This window comes from Hyperolius riggenbachi, chromosome 2 (assembly GCF_040937935.1).
Source record: "Hyperolius riggenbachi isolate aHypRig1 chromosome 2, aHypRig1.pri, whole genome shotgun sequence".
Classification (NCBI taxonomy): Eukaryota; Metazoa; Chordata; class Amphibia; order Anura; family Hyperoliidae; genus Hyperolius; species Hyperolius riggenbachi.
Genome location: NC_090647.1, coordinates 277,759,067 through 277,781,244, shown reverse-complemented (window position 1 = coordinate 277,781,244; position 22,178 = coordinate 277,759,067). Strand labels below are relative to the sequence as shown.

Sequence of the window (22,178 nt, the reverse complement as noted above, 5' to 3'; positions counted from 1 at the left end):
TGTATATTTTAGCATTTTTAAATTAAAACACTGGAAAATATTAAGAATTCAGTACATCTTCAATGGGAGTACTTGTCAAAGGGAAAAACAACTTCAATCATTAACACATACAGCAAATATTTATTAAAAGCAAAGAATGACATACAGGTTTCATACATATGCAACCAATGGCCTTAAAGGGACACTGTAGGGGGTTCAGGGTGAAATGAGTTGAAGTTACCCAGGGCTTCTAATGGTCCCCCCACAGACATCTTGTGCCCGCGCAGCCACTCCCCAATGCTCTGGCCCCACCTCTGGTTCACTTCTGGAATTTCAGACTTTAAAGTCTGAAAACCACTGCGCCTGCGTTGGCGTGTCCTCACACCCGCTGATGGCACCAGGAGCGTACTGCGCAGGCCCAGTATGGTCTGTGCCTGCGCCCTGCACTCCTGGTGACATCAGGGGAAGTGAGGACATGGCAATGCAGGTGCAGAGGTTTTCAGACTTTAAAGTCTGAAATTCCAGAACTGAACCGGAGGCGGGGCCGGAGCATCGGTGAGTGGCTGCACGGGCACAGGATGCCTGCGGGGGACCATTAGAAGCCCCAGGTAACTTCAACTCATTTTCCCCCGACCCCCCCCTACAGTATCCCTTTAAATTGTATAGCCCATAGATTGCTAAAGCTACAGTAAGCCTAGCTACCCTTGTTCTCTGTCTGAAGAGCCTTAGGATGCTTGACAGTTGGCTGGATGGATTAATGATAAGATGGGAAAGGGAAAAAGGGAACAGGAAAGGGAGGATGGTGGTGAGAGAAAGAGGGAACAGTTCAGATATCTATCTGACAGGACATTGCATGGTGTGCACCACGCATAACTGCAGCCCTCCTTGAATGCATCCTGTGGGTGACGATGGGATGGGGGTGGCATATAGACAGTTCACAAAATGCTGCTCAGTTTAAGCAAGCTACTTCTGACATTCATACAGGAAAACTCTTTTTGCAGACGAATTTAGCATAGAGCTAATCCCAGTAAAACACCAGTCATGTGAACCAAAGGCTTCAGCACATTGTTTTGGGAGAAAGTTTAAAATACCGATCTGTGCACCTGCTGTACACAAGATGACAGCCTGAAGAAAGTGTTATTATATACACAAATTTCTGTTTTAATGCAAGTCAATGGGAACGTAGAAAATTAACATGAAATGTTTTGCATGAAAATTGCCATGCAATTTTGAAGTTATTTAGATGGGCTTTTATGAAAATTAACTTCACTTGTATAAAAAAAAAATAGCAAATACAAATGTTGTACTCAATCGCATTTAAAAGTGTAAGAATACAAAAACTGCAAATCGTGCATGTGGAAAATCACTAGGTGGTGGTAGCAGCTCCAGGATTTTTTTTGGGGCGGGGGGTGCTATGCAGGTGCTGGACCAACTTCTGGGGTAGCTGATGACCCGCGGCGCACTGGGTGTGGCTATAGCCACGGCAAAAGAAATGGGTGTGGCCATGACTGGATAAGGGCGGAGCTAACTGTAATTTAAAATGAACCCGAGGTGAGAGTGATATGGAGGCTGCCATATTTATTTCCTTTTAAACAATACTAGTTGCCTGGCAGCCCTGCTGATCTATTTGGCTTCAGTAGTGAACTGAATTACACCACAAACAAGCATGAAGCTAATCTTGTCAGTTCTGACAATATTGTCAGAAACCCCTGACCTGCTGCATGCTTGTTCAGGGTCTATGGTTGAAAGAATTAGAGGCAGAGGACCAGCACAGCAGCCAGGTAACTGGTATTGCATAAAAGGAGATAAATATGGCAGCCTCAACATTATTCTCACCTTGGGTTCCCTTTAACCTCCTTAGCGGTAACCCCGTGTGTGACACGGGGTAAGCCGCCGGAGGGTGCCGCTCAGGCCCTGCTGGGCCGATTTGCTTAATTTTTTTTTTGCTGGACGCAGCTAGCACTTTGCTAGCTGCGCCAGCACCCCGATCGCCGCCGCCGCGCGCCCGATCGCCGCTATCCGGTGCGGCGCGCGGCCCCCCCCCCCCCAGACCCCGAGCGCTGCCTGGCCAATCAGTGCCAGGCAGCGCCGAGGGGTGGATCGGGTCTCCCAGTGACGTCATCCCGCCCCGTCGCCATGGCGACGGGGGAAGCCCTCCAGGAAATCCCGTTCTTTGAACGGGATTTCCTGATCGCCTATCGCCGGAGGCGATCGGCGGGGCTGGGGGGATGCCGCTGAGCAGCGGCTATCATGTAGCGAGCCCTCGGCTCGCTACATGATAAAAAAAAAAAAAAATTAAAAAAAACTGTTGCGCTTCCCCCTGGCGGTATTTTTCATACCGCCAAGGGGGTTAAAAGTGCAACGCAAAGACAGTAGGCCCAAGTTTTGGTGACCCTTTCCCCAGAAAATTCCTATAATTGTGCAGGTTTTCTCAAGAAAATACACGTAATGTGAGCAGATTTGCCCAGAAAATACGTTCAATCATGTCAGCATTTTTGACCAAAAAACACGTTCAATCATGTGGCAGATTTGACCAAAAAATACGTTCAATCATGTGGCAGATTTGACCAGAAAATACGTGCAATCATGTGGCAGATTTGACCAGAAAATACGTTCAATCATGTGGCAGATTTGACCAGAAAATACGTGCAATCATGAGGCAGATTTGACCAGAAAATACGTGCAATCATGTGGCAGACTTGACCAGAAAATATGTTCAATCTAGTGGCAGATTTGACCAGAAAACACAATCATGTGGCAGACTTGACCAGAAAACACTTCAATCATGTGGCAGACTTGCCCAGAAAACACTTCAATCATGTGGCAGACTTGCTCAGAAAACACTTCAATCATGTGGCAGACTTGATCAGAAAACACCTTCAATCATGTGGCAGACTTGCCCAGAAAACACTTCACTCATGTGGCAGACTTGACCAGAAAGCACCTTCAATCATGTGGCAGACTTGCCCAGAAAACACTTCAATCATGTGGCATACTTGCCCAGAAAATACACCTGTTAATAAATTAAAAAAAAAAATTCTCACCTGCTGAGGAACTCCTGTCCCAGCCTCCGTCCGGCGCGCAGCTCCCACGATCCTCTGCCACCCAGCAACTGAAACTCTCGCGCTGCGGGAAAATGGCGCCCGAAGCCCTGCACTGCAGACTCAAAGTCTCCAGAGCAGGGCTTCGGACGCCATTTTACCCTAGCCCTGCTCTGCCACTGCTGGAGCTGCGGGCTGCTGCTGCCAGTGAACTGACGCGGCGTCCATTAGGCCAGTTCACGCTGGGGGGTGCAAATAGGGTGCTTGGACAAACTTAGGGCGTGCTTCAGCACCCCAAAGCACCCCCCTGGCGCCGCCACTGCTAGGTGGAGCGCGACAGGGCCCCCTAAGTGGTCAGTATATTGTGTCACCTTGATTCAAAACTTTCTTCCTTACCTGATGACAAACACAGTAAATATTATATTAGCTCTATTAATGCTAAAATATTGTTTTAGACTGGAAGCAAGGAATGCATAAATCTGCAAGCCGACCTTTAAGATTTTAAGGTCTTTTTGAAGGAAAGTGAGCTTGAACTTAAACTTTTCCTCCCAAACAAGATAGCCTTTGTGGAACTTTATTTTCTGTATTGTCACTTTTGTAACTTTATAGTGCTATAAAAGCAAGCAGTTATAATTTTATTTTTTGATACCTGAAATGGTAGACAGTTATATTTTTTATATCCCTCTAATGCCACAGTGAGCTGACATTTTATTAATATACTTATGATTCTTCACCTGTTTCCTTTGGGAGAAACTACACAATGAAATTCTTGGCATTTTTGTCCTTAATTACTGTACCAGATAAGGTTATGGGAGCTTTCAACTGGTTCTTGTTCAAATTCTTCTAAAACAAAGATCCATATGAACTGTTGCCTACCATAATAAATTGTAAATTAAAAATAACCCTTATAAATTCCTGAAACTCTATTCTACAAAAAAGTGTATACAAAAACTATAAATTATGCATAATATACCGTATATTTAAATTGTGTATTATATTTGAAAAAAAGCTTACATCCATTTGAGTTGCTTTTGGATTTGCATTGCTCTTAAGTACCTAACGTCCACTTCATGCTAATGGGCGTGGCCATGGTGGCAGCCCCAGGACCGCCTAACGATTGGCGTCAAGTCCTGGGGCCGGCTACTGCAGCTGCGTGTGCATCTCCACTTGGAAGGCGGAGTTCTGCCCAGCCTTTGGCGATCGCGGCTTGGAGACTGTTAGACGGCAAAACCGCCGTCTATAAACCTTGTTCAGTGCTGCGATTTGCAGCAGCGCTGTACTAGGGACAGCCGTGTGACATGGCTGTCACCCTGTGGGACACAGGAGCGATCGGCAGTGATAGGCTGAAGCCTATCACAGCCGATCGCTGTGATAGGCTGGCCGGGAAAGTGAGAGAGAGAGGGCTGGAAAATTTAAAGAAAAATACTCTTTTTTGTATTTAAAAAAAAGAAGATATTTGTCCAAAAATAAATAAATAAACATCTTGGGGGTGATTAGACCCCCACCAACAGAAAGCTCTGTTGGTGGGGAGAAAAGGGGGGGGGGGTCACTTATGTGCTGTGTTGTGCGGCCCTGCAGCGAGCCCTTAAAGCTGCAGTGGCCCTTTTACTAAAATATGGCCTGGTCTTTAGGGGGGTTTAGCACTGTGGTCCTCAAGTGGTTAAAGCCTATACACCCACACACAATCAGCGCTGGAATGCTAATGTCATGTTCTATTCAAATATATTCATGTTACTTACAGCAGCTCTGTAAATCTGCACAGTAAACAATGTTGAGTTACAGCAGTGCTGTATCTACTAAAATCTTTATGGACATTTTAAAGTAGACCTTTAATGACACATAGCAGAACATAATAAATTATTCAGGATACCGATTTTTACCATTACTATTCTGGTTTCAACTGCAGAAACACTTCTTATATTTATATATCTATATATTATTATTATTGATTTGGCCAGTGGTCAAAGGGGGAATGGCCCAAGTTACAGTGTATGCTTGTCAGAAAAGTGAGTTTTGAGGGAGTGTTTAAGGATTTCAAAGGATGGAGAGTGATGGATGCAATGTGGAAGGTAGTGTTGGGCGAACATCTAGATGTTCGGGTTCGGGCCGAACAGGCCGAACATGGCCGCGATGTTCGGGTGTTCGACCCGAACTCCGAACATAATGGAAGTCAATGGGGACCCGAACTTTTGTGGTTTGTAAAGCCTCCTTACATGCTACATACCCCAAATTTACAGGGTATGTGCACCTTGGGAGTGGGTACAAGAGGAAAAAAAAATTAGCAAAAAGAGCTTATAGTTTTTGAGAAAATCGATTTTAAAGTTTCAAAGGGAAAACTGTCTTTTAAATGCGGGAAATGTCTGTTTTCTTTGCACAGGTAACATGTTTTTTGTCGGCATGCAGTCATAAATGTAATACATATAAGAGGTTCCAGGAAAAGGGACCGGTAACGCTAACCCAGCAGCAGCACACGTGATGGAACAGGAGGAGGGTGGCGCAGGAGGAGAAGAAGGCCACGCTTTGTGAGACACAACAACCCCGGCCTTGCATGAGGGCAAGAAGCGTGCGGATAGCAGGCTTTGTACCGCCATGCAGTCATAAATGTAATAAAGATAAGTGGTTCAATAAACAGGGACCACGCGGCAACGCTAACCCAGCAGCAGCAGACGTGATGGAACAGGAGCAGGCGCAGGAGGAGAAGGCCACGCTTTGTGAGACACAACAACCCAGGCCTTGCATGAGGGCAAGAAGCGTGCGGATAGCATGCTTTGTACCGCCATGCAGTCATAAATGTAATAAAGATAAGTGGTTCAATAAACAGGGACCACGCGGCAACGCTAACCCAGCAGCAGCAGACGTGATGGAACAGGAGCAGGCGCAGGAGGAGAAGGCCACGCTTTGTGAGACACAACAACCCAGGCCTTGCATGTGGACAAAAAGCGTGCGGATATAGCAGCAATGCTTTTTGCCGCCATGCAGTCATAAATGTAATACAAGATGAGAGGTTCAATAAACAGGGCCCGGAAACGCAACACCATCCCAGATGTTCATTGGTCATGTTACTTGGTTGGGGTCCTGGAGTGTTGCGTAGTCATTTCCAATCCAGGATTGATTCATTTTAATTTGAGTCAGACGGTCTGCATTTTCTGTAGAGAGGCGGATACGCCGATCTGTGACGATGCCTCCGGCAGCACTGAAACAGCGTTCCGACATAACGCTGGCTGCCGGGCAAGCCAGCACCTCTATTGCGTACATTGCCAGTTCGTGCCAGGTGTCTAGCTTCGATACCCAATAGTTGAAGGGTGCAGATGGATGGTTCGACACAGCTACGCCATCTGACATGTAGTCCTTGACCATCTTCTCCAGGCGATCGGTGTTGGAGGTGGATCTGCACGCTTGCTGTTCAGTGGGCTGCGGCTGCATGGGTGTCAGAAAATTTTCCCACTCCAAGGACACTGCCGATACCATTCCCTTTTGGGTACTAGCTGCGGCTTGCGTTGTTTGCTGCCCTCCTGGTCGTCCTGGGTTTGCGGAAGTCAGTCTGTCTGCGTACAACTGGCTAGAGGAGGGGGAGGATGTCAATCTCCCCTCTAAAGTCTCCACAAGGGCCTGCTGGTATTCTTCCATTTTGACCTGTCTGACTCTTTCTTCAAGCAGTTTTGGAACATTGTGTTTGTACCGTGGATCCAGAAGGGTATAAACCCAGTAATTGGTGTTGTCCAGAATGCGCACAATGCGTGGGTCACGTTCAATGCAGTCTAGCATGAATTGAGCCATGTGTGCCAGAGTCCTACCAGAATCCTCATCATCCTCTTGTGAGCGTTGTGATAGTTGTTGTGATGCATCATAGTCGTCACCTTCCTCCTGGTCTGCTTCTGCTGACCATTCGCGTTGAATTGTGGAAGTCCAACGTGCACCGCTCTGGCCCTCGTCAGTGGTGGCATGAAATTCCTGCTCCAACTCCAGCTGTTCCTCCTCCTCTTCTTCGTCATAGCTGCTGGGGCCAGCGTTCCCTGAGGCGGATGGCCTGATGTTGGTACCATCACGCTGATCGTTTTCTCCTTCAGATTCCCCCAGTTGCATCATGACAGCTGTTTCCTTGATTTTTAACATCGACCTCTTCAGTAAACACAGCAGTGGTATGGTAATGCTGACTGAAGAGTTGTCACTGCTCACAAGCAACGTGGATTGCTCAAAATTTTGGAGGACTTGGCAGAGGTCCAACATGTTGGCCCAATCGGATCCACAGAAGCTTGGCAGCTGGCCGGATGCGCCTCGGTACTGCGCCGTCATGTACTGGACCACTGCACTCTTCTGCTCGCAAAAGCGGGCTAGCATGTGCAGCGTAGAATTCCAGCGCGTAGGGACATCACACAGCAAGCGATGGTGGGGGAGATTGAAGCGCTCCTGCATCTTGGCGAGTGCCCCCGAAGCAGTACTGGAATTTCTACAATGTTTGGACACTCGACGCACCTTCAACAGCAGATCGGGCACGCCTGGGTATGTCCTCAGGAACCGCTGAACTACTAGGTTCATCACGTGCGCCAGGCAAGGGATGTGTGTCAGCTTAGCCAACCTTAAAGCGCGAATGAGATTACTCCCATTATCACACACAACCATGCCCGGTTTCAGGTCCAGCGGTGCCAGCCACAAATCCGTCTGTTCCTTTATTCCCCTCCAAATTTCCTCCCCTGTGTGCTGCTTATCCCCAAGGCAGATTAGCTTCAGCAACGCTTGCTGACGCATGCCAACAGCTGTGCTGCACTGCTTCCACGATCCTACTGCTGCTGGGTTAGCATTTCCGGATGAGGTACAGCTTTGAGATGCGTTGGAGGAGAAGGAGTCAGAGAGGTAGGTGCTGCTGTTATCCAGTGGGAGGGACGGCGGTGCAGCTGTTTGTGGCGTGGGCAACACCCATGCCGTAGCAGGTGAGGAATCGCTGCCAGGCTCCACAAGGTTCACCCAGTGCGCGGTAAGGGAGATGTATCGACCCTGGCCGAACGCACTCGTCCAGGTGTCAGTGGTGAGGTGAACCTTGCAGGCAACGGCATTCTTCAAGCTTCGGGTTATTTTGCTGACCACGTGCTCATGCAACTCAGGCACTGTAGAGCGTGCAAAGTGGTAGCGGCTGGGAACCACGTAACGTGGGATGGCCACTGACATCATGCCCTTGAAGCTGTTTGTCTCCACCAATCGATATGGCAGCATTTTGCAGGCCAGAAGCTTGGCTATGCTGGCTGTTACTGCCACGGCCCGGGGGTCATTTGCTGGCAATTTCCTCTTGCGCTCAAACATCTCCGACACAGACAACTGAACCGTAGCGCTGCACACGGAAGGGCTGTTGGTTGTTGTGTTTGATGAACACTGGGAGACCTCAAGAGCACTACTCCGGAAAGTGACAGTGTCAGCGTCGTCTGATGTTTGTGAATGTTGTGAACCACGCAATGGCTGGGCTACTGCTGCTGCTGAGGCGGGTCTGGTGAACCCAAGGGAGGCAGTGTTGTTTCTGGTACCCTGTCCTGACGCGTTTGCCCAAAGAGTGGGATGTTTGGATAGCATGTGACGGCTCATGCTGGTGGTGGAGAGGTTGTTAATATTTTTCCCCCTGCTCAGGCGGGTCTTGCACACCTTGCAAATCGCCATGGTAACATCCTCAGTGCAGTCTTCAAAGAAAGCCCAGACTTTGGAGCACCTGCCTCCTTGCTGGCGATTTCTGTTTGCTCCTCTTTTGCCTCTCACTTGAACTTCCACGCTTGTGGTGCCTGAAATTGCGCGCCGCCTACCTTGTGGCACAAGGCGAACTCGTGCAGCAGTGTGTTCTTCAACAGACTCATCTGTGCTGCTGCTACGACGGCGATGTTCTCGTTCACAAACAAAATCTGGGTCTCTGTCCACATTGTCCATACCCTCCTCTTCCATCTCCTCAAACTCGTCATATGTCATTGTGGGCCACCGCCGTGGAGTAGAGCTCCCCACAACAACCTCTGCGCAGCACACTCCAACGTCGTCTTCCAGATCTTGTCGGCCGACCTCCTGCAATTGCAACCCCTCCTGCCCAAATTGCTCTGGGATTTGGGTTTCCGAGTCCTCTTCGGACTCGCCTTGTATTTCAGTGCGCGGTGCATTTCCCACAGTTAACGGTTGTGAATCCAGGCACAACATTTCTGGCTGTTCCTCCATTGACCTTTGAAAGGTGGAAGTTTGTTGGGCTGGGAATAGCTCCTGCGAATACCCCATTGTGTCCTGAGGTAATTCATCGGACTGGTTATCTGGCAGTTGTGTGCGTGGTGTCGCTGCCGGTTGTGTCAGCTTTGTGCCCACTGGCTCCTTGTAACTGGCTGAGGACTCGGACCTCGTGCGTGATGTGCTGGTGCTGCTTAACCCACTGCTGGACGCTTGAGAGGTCATCCAAGTAATTATCTGGTCCTGTTCTTTTGGATTTGTGAGGGTTGTTGTCCTGGACAACATGGGCGGTATTGAGTGGGTTTTCTTGGGTGCTCCCCTGTGGCCTGTACGTGAACCGTCAGGGGAAACACCTCTTCCCTTGCCCCTCCCTCTTTCACCGGATTTCTTCCTCATTTCACTTATCCTTACAGTACACGCTGACTGGCAGCAGTACAGTGGCAGTACAGAAATGCTATACAGTACCACTATTCCCAGCAGCGACACAGAGCACAATGCTATACAGTGACGGGTGAGCGGTGTACCACTATTCCCAGCAGCGACACAGAGCACAATGCTATACAGTGACGGGTGAGCGGTGTACCACTATTCCCAGCAGCGACACAGAGCACAATGCTATACAGTGACGGGTGAGCGGTGTACCACTATTCCCAGCAGCGACACAGAGCACAATGCTATACAGTGGCGAACGAGCGGTGTACCACTATTCCCAGCAGACACAGAACAGTACACAGAATGCTATATAGTGTGGCTGAACGAGCGGTGTACTACTGTTCCCAGCAGACACAGAACAGTACACAGAATGCTATATAGTGTGGCTGAACGAGCGGTGTACTACTGTTCCCAGCAGACACAGAACAGTACACAGAATGCTATATAGTGTGGCTGAACGAGCGGTGTACTACTGTTCCCAGCAGACACAGAACAGTACACAGAATGCTATATAGTGTGGCTGAACGAGCGGTGTACTACTGTTCCCAGCAGACACAGAACAGTACACAGAATGCTATATAGTGTGGCTGAACGAGCGGTGTACCACTGTTCCCAGCAGACACAGAACAGTACACAGAATGCTATATAGTGTGGCTGAACGAGCGGTGTACTACTGTTCCCAGCAGACACAGAACAGTACACAGAATGCTATATAGTGTGGCTGAACGAGCGGTGTACTACTGTTCCCAGCAGACACAGAACAGTACACAGAATGCTATATAGTGTGGCTGAACGAGCGGTGTACTACTGTTCCCAGCAGACACAGAACAGTACACAGAATGCTATATAGTGTGGCTGAACGAGCGGTGTACCACTGTTCCCAGCAGACACAGAACAGTACACAGAATGCTATATAGTGTGGCTGAACGAGCGGTGTACTACTGTTCCCAGCAGACACAGAACAGTACACAGAATGCTATATAGTGTGGCTGAACGAGCGGTGTACTACTGTTCCCAGCAGACACAGAACAGTACACAGAATGCTATATAGTGTGGCTGAACGAGCGGTGTACTACTGTTCCCAGCAGACACAGAACAGTACACAGAATGCTATATAGTGTGGCTGAACGAGCGGTGTACCACTGTTCCCAGCAGACACAGAACAGTACACAGTATGCTATATAGTGTGGCTGAACGAGCGGTGTACTACTGTTCCCAGCAGTGACACACAATGACTGGGGGGGACCCTGGCTAGCGTGGCTGGAGCGCGAACTACCCTGCCTGCCTACCCAAAGCTAAACCCACAGACAAATGGCGGAGATATGACGTGGTTCGGGTATTTATTTACCCGAACCACGTGACAGTTCGGCCAATCAGAGCGCGTTCGGGTCCGAACCACGTGACCCGTTCGGCCAATCACAGCGCTAGCCGAACGTTCGGGGAACGTTCGGCCATGCGCTCTTAGTTCGGCCATATGGCCGAACGGTTTGGCCGAGCACCGTCAGGTGTTCGGCCGAACTCGAACATCACCCGAACAGGGTGATGTTCTGCAGAACCCGAACAGTGGCGAACACTGTTCGCCCAACACTAGTGGAAGGGCATTCCAGAGGAGGGGTGAAGCATGTGAGAAGTCTTGTAAATATGAATGTAGTGGTGTCACTGCAGCCTTAATTGAACGAGGACAGAAATATGCCAGTATAGAGGGTGGATGACAACATTGTTGGTGTCAGGAAAGTTAAAATCACCCATACTGATGATAGGGATTTCAGAGAACAGGCACTGGAGAAGTTACGCAGAGAAGTGATCTAATAACACAGATGTAGGGCCAGGAGAGTGGTAGATAACTGCAAAATATTGCCTGCACACAGCAGCTAGTCTACTATAAGTATAGGTACAAAGTTAAGAGTTTATACTGTACATAATGAGAATTACATTTCAGCAACTTAAAAAGGATAAAATCAATAATACAAATATACAGCATTACAGATCATAGCACTATGATGCAATGCCTAGGCTATGATATCCCATAGCCTTCTGTCCCAGTGCACTCTGGGAGTCCACGTGTTGTTTCTGCTCACTCTGCTCAGTCCACAACATTCAAAATACAAACATTCCAAAGTGATGCACCTTGCCAGCAGTAAGCATGCCGACACTTGTGATAAATTTAAGAATGTAAATCAGAGTTGAGAAAGATTTTACTATGGGCAAACATTGACTGAATAATGTGTAAATAAACATTTTTAAAAAACAAACAAACATCAACAAAAAAAGCATTTTGTTTTTATTATGTATATATAAGTGAAGTTTCTCTTCAAGTTTAAGTAAACTATCATTTTAAAATAAGTTAATCTTATGGTTTAAAGAAAAAAAAAAGCTAAAGTCTCCTATATTTTAACAGTTAAGGAGACATTTGAAAAAGGTTCATTAACTTACCTTTGAACTTGTCTTTGACAAGATCTAGAGTCGTTCTGCTTCAGCTTTGCATTATGGGTGCTCATGTCAGAGTAGTAGAGTGTTACTATTTACCAAAGATTCTGCTAATATTAGAGCTCACAGCTGTCAGTTTCACAGTGAGACAAGTGAGCTTGGCACTGTGGGACCTTTCACTGACTGGTCAAAGTAAATGCTGATAACACCCAAATGTATTGTTCTGCCCCAGACCACTCCACACTACTATCAAAAGTCCCCGAATGTCTATCTGCTGTATCTACATTTATGTCATTGCGCTCCCTTAAACTTAAAATATGAGCAAAATAGAGATTGTGATATTTCCACCTTCGCTCTCTGTTCCACCTCCCATTGTCACAATCAATGTAGATAACACCCCAATAGCATCAACCCCCAAAGCTCGCTGCCTAGGGGTAACTCTGGACTCTGAGCTCTCCTTTAACCACTTGCCGACCGCGCACTCATATCGCGCGTCGGCAAAGTGACAGCTGCAGGACCAGTGACACAGTTCTGCGTCGCCGGCTGCAGGCTAATTAATCAGGAAGCAGCCGCTCGCGCGAGCGGCTGCTTCCTGTCAATTCACGGCGGGGGGCTCCGTGAATAGCCTGCGGGCCGCCGATCGCGACTCGCAGGCTAAATGTAAACACAAGCGAAAATAATCCGCTTTGTTTACATTGTACGGCGCTGCTGCGCAGCAGCGCCGTAAGGCAGATCGGCGATCCCCGGCCAATCAGCGGCCGGGATCGCCGCCATGTGACAGGGGACAGCCTGTCACTGGCTGCACAGGACGGATAGCGTCCTGTGCAGCGCGGATCACCGGGGGGGAACAGGTAGGAGAGGGAGGGGAGGAATTCCGCAGCGGAGGGGGGCTTTGAGGTGCCCCCCCGCAACACCCATCAGGCAGGAGCGATCAGACCCCCCCAGCACATCATCCCCCTAGTGGGGAAAAAAGGGGGGCGATCTGGTCGCTCTGCGTGCCAGCTGATCTGTGCTGGGGGCTGCAGAGCCCACCCAGCACAGATCAGCTAAAACAGCGCTGGTCCTTAAGGGGGGGTAAAGGGTGGGTCCTCAAGTGGTTAAACCACATATTAACACCTTAACTACCTCCTGCTACTTCCATCTCAAAAACATTTCCAGAATCCGTCCCTTCCTTTCACAAGAAGCAACTAAAATGCTTGTACATGCCCTAATCATCTCCCGTCTTGACTACTGCAACACCCTACTCTGTGGTCTACCAAAAAGCAGACTGGCACCTCTCCAATCCCTACTAAACTCTGCGGCCCGTCTCATCCACCTCTCTTCTAGATCCTCTAAGGCAGCCCACCTCTGCCAATCCCTCCATTGGCTACCAGTTGCCCAAAGGATCCAGTTTAAACTTCTCACACTTGCATACAAAGCTCTACACAAGCCACCGCCTCCATACATTTCCTCTTTAATCCCCAGATACCTCCGTGCCCGGACCCTCCGTTCCTCACAGGAGACCATGAAAACACACTTGTTCAGACAAGCCTATAATTTGCTATAGGCAGCACTGAAGGCACACTGGCTCACCCACTAATCCTTGTGTTTCCTTCCCTTTTGTTTCCTCCCCACTACCCTCTAGATTGGGACCTCCTCCTAGTGTTTCTCATATTGCTGTTATTTTAACATATGTACATGTACCAACTACATATCAACTATGTATGTATCTGTATTTATTCTATTCAATGTCATGACTGTACAGTGTCTTGTATTTTTTATGTATATTTGTTCCCCATTATTTGTTTGTACTTCTACAGAAGATGCTGGCGCTATATAAATAAAAAAATAAAATAATAATAATAATAAAGCTATCACTCAAAGTCTCCCCGCTTTAAAGTAGCAATGGGGGGGGGGGGGGGAGGGGGGAGGGAGGAGATGCATGGCAGTACAAAGACCTGGATAGAAAGCTAACACTCAGACAGCAGGTATCAGCTGTGGTCAAATCCTCATTCTTCCATCTGAGAAATATAGCGAGAATTAAACACTTCATCCCAGCTGAAGACCTACCTTCTCTAGTTCATGCATTTGTATTCTCTCACCTGGCCTACTGCAATGCCCTATTCATCGGATCCCTGGATAAGGTTCTGCGCCCCTTACAACTAGTACAGACTCCTAGCTAATGCCCCTTGCCACTCACACATCTCCCCAGTACTGCAAACTCTTTACTGGTTGCCAGTAAAATCGAGAATCAATTTTAAGACCTGCCTGTTGACATTCAAGGCTCTAAATCACATGGAACCCAAGTACATAGCAGATCTATTGGAACTACTGTATATGCCCCCCCCACACACCCTCCACTCTGCCAATAAGACAAATTTGGTTATTCCCAGGATCCACTTAAAAACATTTGGTGCTTGGTCCTGTTCCTATGCAGCCCATACTTTATGGAACTCACTTCAACAGTCAGCGTGAGAGGCTCTTTCTCTGGACAGCTTTAAGGTAAAGCTAAAAACCCACCTCTTTTCCCGAGCTTTTGGCAGGGTGAACACCACTACATCCCACCACTTATCTGACAGTGCTTGACCTGGCCAGCAAATCCAAGGAATCACAGTAAGGAGAAGAAGCTAACATGTTTCGGACTATCTGTCTTTAATCATAGCTATAATTAAGGACAGATAGTCCGAAACATGTTAGCTATCTAGATGTTGCCTTGGCTGTTTATGGATACGTCCTCTTCTAATAAAGGTTGCTTCTCATGACAAGTGCGGACCCTTCTTCTCCTTACTCTTTTCCCGAGCGTTCGAGACTGCATAACACAGGTCACAGCGCTTAGAGTCCCCAGGGAGAAAAGCGCTATCAAAATATTATGGTTATTTAATTGATTTCCCACATCATTGGTATATAGAAGCAGTGCTACTAATTGCCATCAATACATATGAATTAACTAATAAATATACCTATTAGATGACAATAAATACTAGAGGATTGATACAATGCTTCAGAGTAATTAAATAAAATATTACCAGAAAGCAGTTTAATCTTACATGGCCAAAGGGGTCAAGGTGGTTGTTGGTCAGCTTAAGTTTCTGAAAAGACACCAGTTGTCGCATCCAGTGGGCTCCAGTGGCCGGGGAATCTGGATGAACATATAACCTTCCAGGCATTGCAGGCTCGGCTTTTCCAGCCACCATCCTGTAGACATAAAGAGTTGCTTGGTTTATAAGGATTTAAAAGGTGAAAAACATAAGCTGGTGTAGATAGAAAAATTGTAAGTATCATTTAGAGTTTTGTAATTTAGTACCAATTGAAATTGTTGAATGTGAAGGGAAATGTTGTATTACACAGAGCTGCTCAGCAATCCCAAATATATACATTAATAGTGTTACTCTAGTCTACTATACACGCTTCATAGAGTAACATAACGCCATTGTGGAGTTCTGCATTCCTGTCCACACTTCTCCTCTTCTCACCTCTCTGATTTTCAAGTCCTATGTAAAAGCCTGTGCTTTGGATTGTCTTTCTCCTTATTCCCTTCCCAATGCCTCCCTAGTCCTTTTAACCGCATACATTTAAAAGCACCACATGTTAAAATGGGTGTGAGATCTACACACCAGTAAAATATTGGTAAATTTACTGATATTCTACAATGTGCATTTACTGTTAGTAGACTATTGGCAACGTTACCAATATTATACTATCACTTACCCTAGCCTAAGTTTCACATTAACCCTCCCTTACCTACACCTAACACTAACCCTCTCCCTTACCTACACCCAACACTAGCCTAACCTTCCCCCTAGTCTCTCCTCTACCTATGTCTAACATTAACCCCCACCCCTACCTACTCCTAACACTAACCCCCTTCCCTACGTATACCTAACACTAACCCCCTCTAATACATATGCCAAACACTAACCCTCTCCCTTACCTACACCCAGCAATAGCCTAACCTCCCCCCTAGCCTCTCCCCTACCTATGCCTAACATTAACCCCCATCCCTACCTACCCCTAACACTACCCCCCTCCCCTACCTACACCTAACACTAACCACCTCTCTTACATATGCTAAACACTAACCCTCTCCCTTACCTACACCCAACACTAGCCTAACCTTCCCCCTAGTCTTTCCCCTACCCATGCCTAACATTAACCCCCACCCCTACCTACACCTAACACTAACCCCCTCTCTTACATATGCCACACACTAACCCTCTCCATTACCTACACCCAACATTAGCCTAACCTTCCCACTAGCCTTTCCCATACCCATGCCTAACAGTAACCCCCACCCCTACCTACCCCTAACACTAACCCTCTCCCCTACCTACACCTAACACCTATTCCCTCTCCTACATATGCCAAACACTAACCCTCTCCCTTACCTACACCCAACACTAGCCTAACCTTCCCCCTAGCCCCTCTCTTACCTATGCCTAACATTAACCCCCACCCCTACCTACCCCTAACACTAACCCCCTCCCCTACCTACACCTAACACTAACCACCTCTCTTACATATGCTAAACACTAACCCTCTCCCTTACCTACACCCAACACTAGCCTAACCTTCCCCCTAGTCTTTCCCCTACCCATGTCTAACATTAACCCCCACCCCTACCTACATCTAACACTAACCCCCTCTCTTACATATGCCACACACTAACCCTCTCCATTACCTACACCCAACATTAGCCTAACCTTCCCACTAGCCTTTCCCATACCTATGCCTAACATTAACCCCCACCCCTACCTACCCCTAACACTAACCCTCTCCCCTACCTACACCTAACACCTATTCCCTCTCCTACATATGCCAAACACTAACCCTCTCCCTTACCTACACCCAACACTAGCCTAACCTTCCCCCTAGCCCCTCTCTTACCTATGCCTAACATTAACCCCCACCCCTACCTACCCCTAACACTAACCCCCTCCCCTACCTACACCTAACACTAACCACCTCTCTACATATGCTAAACACTAACCCTCTCCCTTACCTACACCCAACACTAGCCTAACCTTCCCCCTAGTCTTTCCCCTACCCATGCCTAACATTAACCCCCACCCCTACCTACATCTAACACTAACCCCCTCTCTTACATATGCCACACACTAACCCTCTTCATTACCTACACCCAACATTAGCCTAACCTTCCCACTAGCCTTTCCCATACCTATGCCTAACATTAACCCCCACCCCTACCTACCCCTAACACTAACCCCCTCCCCTACCTACACCTAACACTAACCCCCTCTCCTACATATGACCAACACTAACCCTTACTTGCACCCAACACTAGCCTAAACTTCCCCCTAGCCCAGTGATGGCTAACCTTGGCACTCCAGCTGTGCTGAAACTACAAGTCCGACGAGGCATTGCAATACTCTGACAGCTCTAAGCATAACTCAGAAAGGCAAAGGCATGATGTGATTTGTAGTTTTGTCACAGCTGTAGTGCCAAGGTTAGCCATCACTGCCCTAGCCTCTCCTCTACCTATGCCTAACATTAACCCCCACCCCTATCTATTCCTAACACTAACCCCCTCCCCTACGTACACCTAACATTAACCCCCTCTCCTACATATGCCAAACACTAACCCTTACTTACACCCAACACTAGGCTAACCTTCCCCCTAGCCTCTCCTCTACCTATGCCTAACATTAACCTCCACCCCTACCTACCCCTAACACTAACCCCCTCCCCTACCTACATTTAACACTAAACACCTCTCCTACATATGCCAAACACTAACACACTCCCTTACCTGCACCCAACACTAGCCTAACCTTCCCCCTAGCCTCTCCCCTACCTATGCCTAACATTAACCTCCACCCCTACCTACCCCTAACACTAACCCCCTCCCCTACCTACACCTAGCACTAACTCCTTCTCATACATATGCCAAACACTAACCCTCTACCTTACCTGCACCCCACAGTAGCCTAACCTTCCCTCTAGCCTCTCCTCTACCTATGCCTAACATTAACCCCCACCCCTACCTAACACTAACCCCCTTCCCTACGTATACCTAACACTAACCCCCTCTAATACATATGCCAAACACTAACCCTCTCCCTTACCTACACCCAGCAATAGCCTAAACTCCCCCTAGCCTCTCACCTACCTATGCCTAACATTAACCTCCACCCCTACCTACCCCTAACACTAACCCCCTCCCCTACCTACACCTAACACTAACTCCTTCTCATACATATGCCAAACACTAACCCTCTGCCTTACCTGCACCCAACAGTAGCCTAACCATCCCTCTAGCCTCTCCTCTACCTATGCCTAACATTAACCCCCACCCCTACCTACCCCTAACACTAACCCTCTCCCCTACCTACACCTAACACCTATTCCCTCTCCTACATATGCCAAACACTAACCCTCTCCCTTACCTACACCCAACACTAGCCTAACCTTCCCCCTAGCCCCTCTCTTACCTATGCCTAACATTAACCCCCACCCCTACCTACTCCTAACACTATCCCCCTTCCCTACGTATACCTAACACTAACCCCCTCTAATACATATGCCAAACACTAACCCTCTCCCTTACCTACACCCAGCAATAGCCTAAACCCCCCCCTAGCCTCTCACCTACCTATGCCTAACATTAACCTCCACCCCTACCTACCCCTAACACTAACCCCCTCCCCTACCTACACCTAACACTAACTCCTTCTCATACATATGCCAAACACTAACCCTCTGCCTTACCTGCACCCAACAGTAGCCTAACCATCCCTCTAGCCTCTCCTCTACCTATGCCTAACATTAACCCCCACCCCTACCTACCCCTAACACTAACCCTCTCCCCTACCTACATCTAACACCTATTCCCTCTCCTACATATGCCAAACACTAACCCTCTCCCTTACCTACACCCAACACTAGCCTAACCTTCCCCCTAGCCCCTCTCTTACCTATGCCTAACATTAACCCCCACCCCTACCTACCCCTAACACTAACCCCCTCCCCTACCTACACCTAACACTAACCACCTCTCTTACATATGCTAAACACTAACCCTCTCCCTTACCTACACCCAACACTAGCCTAACCTTCCCCCTAGTCTTTCCCCTACCTATGCCTAACATTAACCCCCACCCCTACCTACATCTAACACTAACCCCCTCTCTTACATATGCCACACACTAACCCTCTCCATTACCTACACCCAACATTAGCCTAACCTTCCCACTAGCCTTTCCCATACCTATGCCTAACATTAACCCCCACCCCTACCTACCCCTAACACTAACCCCCTCCCCTACCTACACCTAACACTAACCCCCTCTCCTACATATGACCAACACTAACCCTTACTTGCACCCAACACTAGCCTAACCTTCCCCCTAGCCCAGTGATGGCTAACCTTGGCACTCCAGCTGTGCTGAAACTACAAGTCCGACGAGGCATTGCAATACGTTGACAGCTCTAAGCATAACTGAGGGAGGCAAAGGCATGATGGGATTTGTAGTTTTGTCACAGCTGTAGTGCCAAGGTTAGCCATCACTGCCCTAGCCTCTCCTCTACCTATGCCTAACATTAACCCCCACCCCTACCTATTCCTAACACTAACCCCCTCCCCTACGTACACCTAACACTAACCCCCTCTTTTACATATGCCAAACACTAACCCTTACTTACACCCAACACTAGGCTAACCTTCCCCCTAGCCTCTCCTCTACCTATGCCTAACATTAACCTCCACCCCTACCTACCCCTAACACTAACCCCCTCCCCTACCTACATTTAACACTAAACCCCTCTCCTACATATGCCAAACACTAACACACTCCCTTACCTGCACCCAACACTAGCCTAACCTTCCCCCTAGCCTCTCCCCTACCTATGCCTAACATTAACCTCCACCCCTACCTACCCCTAACACTAACCCCCTCCCCTACCTACACCTAGCACTAACTCCTTCTCATACATATGCCAAACACTAACCCTTTGCCTTACCTGCACCCCACAGTAGCCTAACCATCCCTCTAGCCTCTCCTCTACCTATGCCTAACATTAACCCCCACCCCTACCTACCCCTAACACTAACCCCCTTCCCTACGTATACCTAACACTAACCCCCTCTAATACATATGCCAAACACTAACCCTCTCCCTTACCTACACCCAGCAATAGCCTAAACTCCCCCTAGCCTCTCACCTACCTATGCCTAACATTAACCTCCACCCCTACCTACCCCTAACACTAACCCCCTCCCCTACCTACACCTAACACTAACTCCTTCTCATACATATGCCAAACACTAACCCTCTGCCTTACCTGCACCCAACAGTAGCCTAACCATCCCTCTAGCCTCTCCTCTACCTATGCCTAACATTAACCCCCACCCCTACCTACCCCTAACACTAACCCTCTCCCCTACCTACACCTAAAACCTATTCCCTCTCCTACATATGCCAAACACTAACCCTCTCCCTTACCTACACCCAACACTAGCCTAACCTTCCCCCTAGCCCCTCTCTTACCTATGCCTAACATTAACCCCCACCCCTACCTACCCCTAACACTAACCCCCTCCCCTACCTACACCTAACACTAACCCCCTCTCCTACATATGCCACACACTAACCCTCTCCCTTACCTGCACCCAACACTAGCCTAACCTTCCCCCTAGTCTTTCCCCTACCCATGCCTAACATTAACCCCCACCCCTACCTACATCTAACACTAACCCCCTCTCTTACATATGCCACACACTAACCCTCTCCATTACCTACACCCAACATTAGCCTAACCTTCCCACTAGCCTTTCCCATACCCATGCCTAACATTAACCCCCACCCCTACCTACCCCTAACACTAACCCCCTCCCCTACCTACACCTAACACTAACCCCCTCTCCTACATATGCCACACACTAACCCTCTCCCTTACCTGCACCCAACACTAGCCTAACCTTCCCCCTAGCCCCTTCCCTACCAATGCCTAACATTAACCCCCACCCCTACCTACCCCTAACATTAACCCTCTCCCCTACCTACACCTAACACTAACCCCCTCTCCTACATATGCCAAAAACTAACTCTCTCCCATACCTGCACCCAACACTAGCCTAACCTTTCCCCTAGCCTCTCCCCTACCTATGCCTAACATTAACCTCCACCCCTATCTACCCCTAACACTAACCCCCTCCCCTACCTACATTAACACTAAACCCCTCTCCTACATGCCAAACACTAACCCTCTCCCTTACCTACACCCAACACTAGCCTTACCTTTCCCCTAGCCTCTCCCCTACCTATGCCTAACACTAACTCACACCTCTACCTACCCCTAACACTAACCCCCTCCCCTACCTACACCTAACACTAACCTTCCCCCTTCCCTATTGCGCTATCACAGCTATCTATTGTCGCTATCCTCTGTCTCACCACCTTTAATTAATTCCAGCTACTGCCACTAACCCAAGTTTGGCTACATAGTAGCTATACTCTGTAGCAAATTACGCCCACTAAATGGAGTCAAACTACATAGTACCCGTACACCATAACAATGCCATTCCTGCTATTAAATAACACAGCTACTGCTGCCAGTTGTTGAAGCCAAAGGTAATGTCTAACACACCATCCCTCATTTAGGTTTATTTTTATTTTTCAAATATATCAGAGCCACACGGGTTTTTTTTTTAATCAGACTACACAACAATAGAAAGTACTGTATATTAGGAAAACATAAGTATACAGAGTAAGCTACCACCTTGAAAAGACCAATCATATCCCAGTCATTACATCATTTTATTCCTTAATTTAGGTAAATGAAACTGATGCAATGACATAAACACATTAAAACAAAATATTATTCTTATTGACTGAGAAGATATTGCTTTTGTTTCAGTTCAATGCAGCAAGCAAAGCAATGCTTACAGTATGTATTTGCATTCAGATGCATCAAATGCATCAAAACATTGAGGTGGGTTCTAGCAATGTGGAAGCTTTTAGAACACAGGTATAATTCCTTGTAACATGTTTCTGGATTCCCACTAAACAAAGATTTTCAGGGTTAAGGGAGATTTTATTTACAGTAACTTCTAATAGCTATATTTTAATATTGACTGATTATGAGGATTGATCACATTATTGGCAAAGACACAGAATGTAT

General features: G+C 47.8%; 1 protein-coding gene across 1 annotated transcript in view; it reads right to left on the bottom strand.

Annotated features, from left to right (window-relative positions):
* Positions 1-22,178, bottom strand: part of TBX4 (T-box transcription factor 4) — a 223,848-nt gene that overhangs the window by 64,415 nt on the left and 137,255 nt on the right. The window contains exon 4 of the mRNA XM_068265381.1: positions 15,089-15,236. Within this exon, the coding sequence (XP_068121482.1) occupies positions 15,089-15,236 (148 nt within the window). The remainder of the gene's footprint in view (positions 1-15,088; positions 15,237-22,178) is intronic.